The following is a 3,200-nucleotide window of genomic DNA, read 5'->3' on the forward strand; positions in this document are numbered from 1 at the left end:
AAGAGAAAGAGAGAGAGTGAGACAGAGAGAGAGAGAGACAGAGAGACAGAGAGAGAGAGAAAGAGAGAGAGAAAGAGAGAGAGAGACGGACGTACGGACGGACGGACGGACGGACGGACGGACGGACGGACGGACGGACAGACAGACAGACAGACAGACAGACAGACAGACAGACAGACAGACAGACAGAAAATGTTTACAGTACAGAGTTGGGTAGTTTCAGAACATAAAACATGTTTTTATTGATGTCCTGTCTTGTTGCGTGTATGCGTGAGTTCACCTAACCTTTGCTACATTCCACTGCCATAGTTAAGACCAAGACACATTTCTCCCTGAGAGATAAATAAAGATTGTCCTCATCAATGTTATTATCATCGTCATTGTCATTGTCATCATCATTGTCATTGTCATAGTCAGTATCATCATCATCATCATCATCATCATCATCATCGTCATTGTTATCATCATTGTCATTATCATTGTCATCGTCATAATCATCACTATTGTCATCATTATCATCTCCAAAACACTTTTTGTTCTTCTTTTCATCATGTTCACAGCCGAGCGACCCTGAGGATTTGCAGGAGGCGGAGACGCTGTGGACGACCTTGATGAAGCAGAAACGCGTCATGTTTGGATGTTGTTGTTTTGTCCTGTGTATGATTTTGTCTGTCCCTTGTCTGTTCTTCGGGTACGGTTCCATGTTAGGGAACTTTTTTGTATCTATCGTTGACTACGAGAATGTGGGTGAGCAGGTACATAGGTACAGTGATATTTCCTCACCAAGATGAAACAAGAAGAGAATATGACGGACAATTATTAGCTGTATTTCTTCATGTTTTTGTTGTTCAACTTTAATTCATTAGTGGATTTTTCTTTCTAGCTTTTATCGCCCATTTCTACGCAAATTGTAAGACAACACAGCGGCAGATTGTAGTTAAATATAAACACCCACCTCTTGTAGCTGTCACCAACTTCAAGATGTCCGTCGAGAAGTCACAAATTCCCATTTCCCGTGACAGCCTACTCTACTGTCCCTATCTAGCACCGTACGCTGACCAACTTGCACTGAACAGTGACAATATATGCTCTTGCCCCTCGACTGTCACTCATACTCTACTAATACTAATCGAATGTATATAACTTTCAAGGTGGGTGATAAATTTCTGCATGTTTTGAAAGATGCACCTGATGTGATGTGTATGTATTATTGGCAGCTTTTTTTCTCTCTTCATTCATGTTGAATTTTTTGTGAAAGTGATATGTGATGCTGCGTAGTGGAACCAGGCTCTCGTCAATTTTTAGGCATGTAGAGTTACTTGTATCATCTTAAAGCTTGTTCATTTGTCTTTATTTGGATGAAAAAAATATCCATTTACCTTGAATACAAGTCGAGATATTTGCGAAAGAAGGAGGTGGGGTCACCTGTTTTCAGAGATAAAATTAGTGAGAAAATGTCCGCCAAAGATTAGTTATTTCCTTAGCTTAAGAGTCCGTGGTAACTGAACATTTACATTCTTTGTGCCTTTAATCAACGTAGAGAGAGCATGAAATGGGGTGAAAGGAGACACATTTAGAAAAGAAATTTTTTTTTCGGTTGTTACCCGGATTCGAACCCGGGACCTTGGAATGAGAGGCCAACACCTTAACCTCTAGGCCACGAGAGCCCCCATTTCCAGATCTTCTCCTCTGGTTCCTTCAATAAATAATACATATATGTACAACTCAAAAAGATGATTTTCTTTCTTTTCTTTTCTTTTTTTTTTTTTTTTTTTGTTCCAGCATAGGCCCCAAGAAAGGTCCATTGGGGAGTCGAAAGCGAAGCCCCGGGGGGGGGGGGGGGGGATTGACATTTCAAGTTTCCCTAGGATTGAAAATGACATTTCTTCATTGCTCCTATTCAATTTGTTATCGCATCATTGACAAATCCTGCAAATCCGGGAATGATGCAATCACCAAGCCAGTACCATGTTCTCCAACGTTCCCTCATTTACGTGCTCGACTCGAATGTCATAACCTAAGAAGAGCACCACTTCCACACGTAATGTCGTTTTTATATTTAGCTTCAGTTTTTGCTCCGCAACGAGCGAGCTGACCGCACTCTTATCCTGCTGACGTAAAGTGCATTGCGTCAAGCCCCCCCCCCCCCCCCCACACACACACACAGCCCCACTCAGAAGTCCTGTAACACTCCTACTTTGAATGAACTTTGATGACCCCAACAACCGCATGTCCCTTCACCCTTTCCCTGCCAGGCTAGCTTTACAATCTGATCAAACGGCTTCTACTAGATACTAGATAGCTTCTACAATCGCGGGAGAGGCAGTGAACGGGTTAAAGTGTTAATTAATTAAACCCGCCGGATTCACTGGAACAGGCCGTAGGCTGGAGTGAAAAGTGTGTATGGGAGTGGTTCGGGCTGTGCAGACGACCGACAATGTCAGTTTGACTGGACTGGCTTTTGTGTTAGTTCATTTTAAAAAAATAATTTTTTTAGAAGAGGTTTTTCGGCGCTCGCAACTGCACTGGCCACACTGCAAGCAGAGCGGGCGCAGCAGAGCCCAGCTGTTTGAGGCGTTAACATTGGGTGGCCACACTGCAAGCAGAGCCCAGCTGTTTGAGGCGTTAACATTGGGTGGCCACACTGCAAGCAGAGCCCAGCTGTTTGAGGCGTTAACATTGGGTGGCCACACTGCAAGCAGAGCCCAGCTGTTTGAGGCGTTAACATTGGGTGGCCACACTGCAAGCAGAGCCCAGCTGTTTGAGGCGTTAACATTGAGTGGCCACACTGCAAGCAGAGCGGAGCGGGCGCCGCTGCAATGCAACGTCGTGTGGCATTGTATTTTCAGTTTCAGTTTCAATTGCCGTTATCTACTTTCTTTTTCCTTTCTTGTTGTTATTGTCACTGAATGTGAGTTGATCTTGCGTGTTGCGCGCTATCATGACTTTGTATGTGCTCAGGCGTGTTCTGCATACAGAAGTGAGTAAATTTCGAGCGTTTTCGAGCGCCGTTAAATCGGGTTTATTTATCTTAGCTCGCAAAGCTTGAAAATATACTCACGTTTGCACGCAGGACACGCCTGAGCACGAATACAAGATATACCTATATTCATTGTTCTCTAAAACATTCCCTTTGTGTACACTCATTCATCTTTCATTTTCTCTCGCGCCCCTCCCCGTCACTCTCTCTCTCTCTCTCT

The 3,200-nt window shown here is 43.8% G+C and overlaps 1 protein-coding gene across 1 annotated transcript in view; it reads left to right on the forward strand.

Moving 5' to 3' along the window:
• The window catches only part of LOC101847113, a gene marked incomplete at its 5' end in the record, with an annotated part of 8,441 nt that extends 7,244 nt beyond the window's left edge, over positions 1-1,197 (forward strand). The window contains 1 exon segment of the mRNA XM_013083172.2: positions 561-1,197. Coding sequence (XP_012938626.1) covers positions 561-791 — 231 coding nt within the window.
• Between the last annotated feature and the right edge of the window lie 2,003 nt (positions 1,198-3,200).

This window comes from Aplysia californica, unplaced genomic scaffold (genome assembly GCF_000002075.1).
Source record: "Aplysia californica isolate F4 #8 unplaced genomic scaffold, AplCal3.0 scaffold00215, whole genome shotgun sequence".
Lineage (NCBI taxonomy): Eukaryota > Metazoa > Mollusca > Gastropoda > Aplysiida > Aplysiidae > Aplysia > Aplysia californica.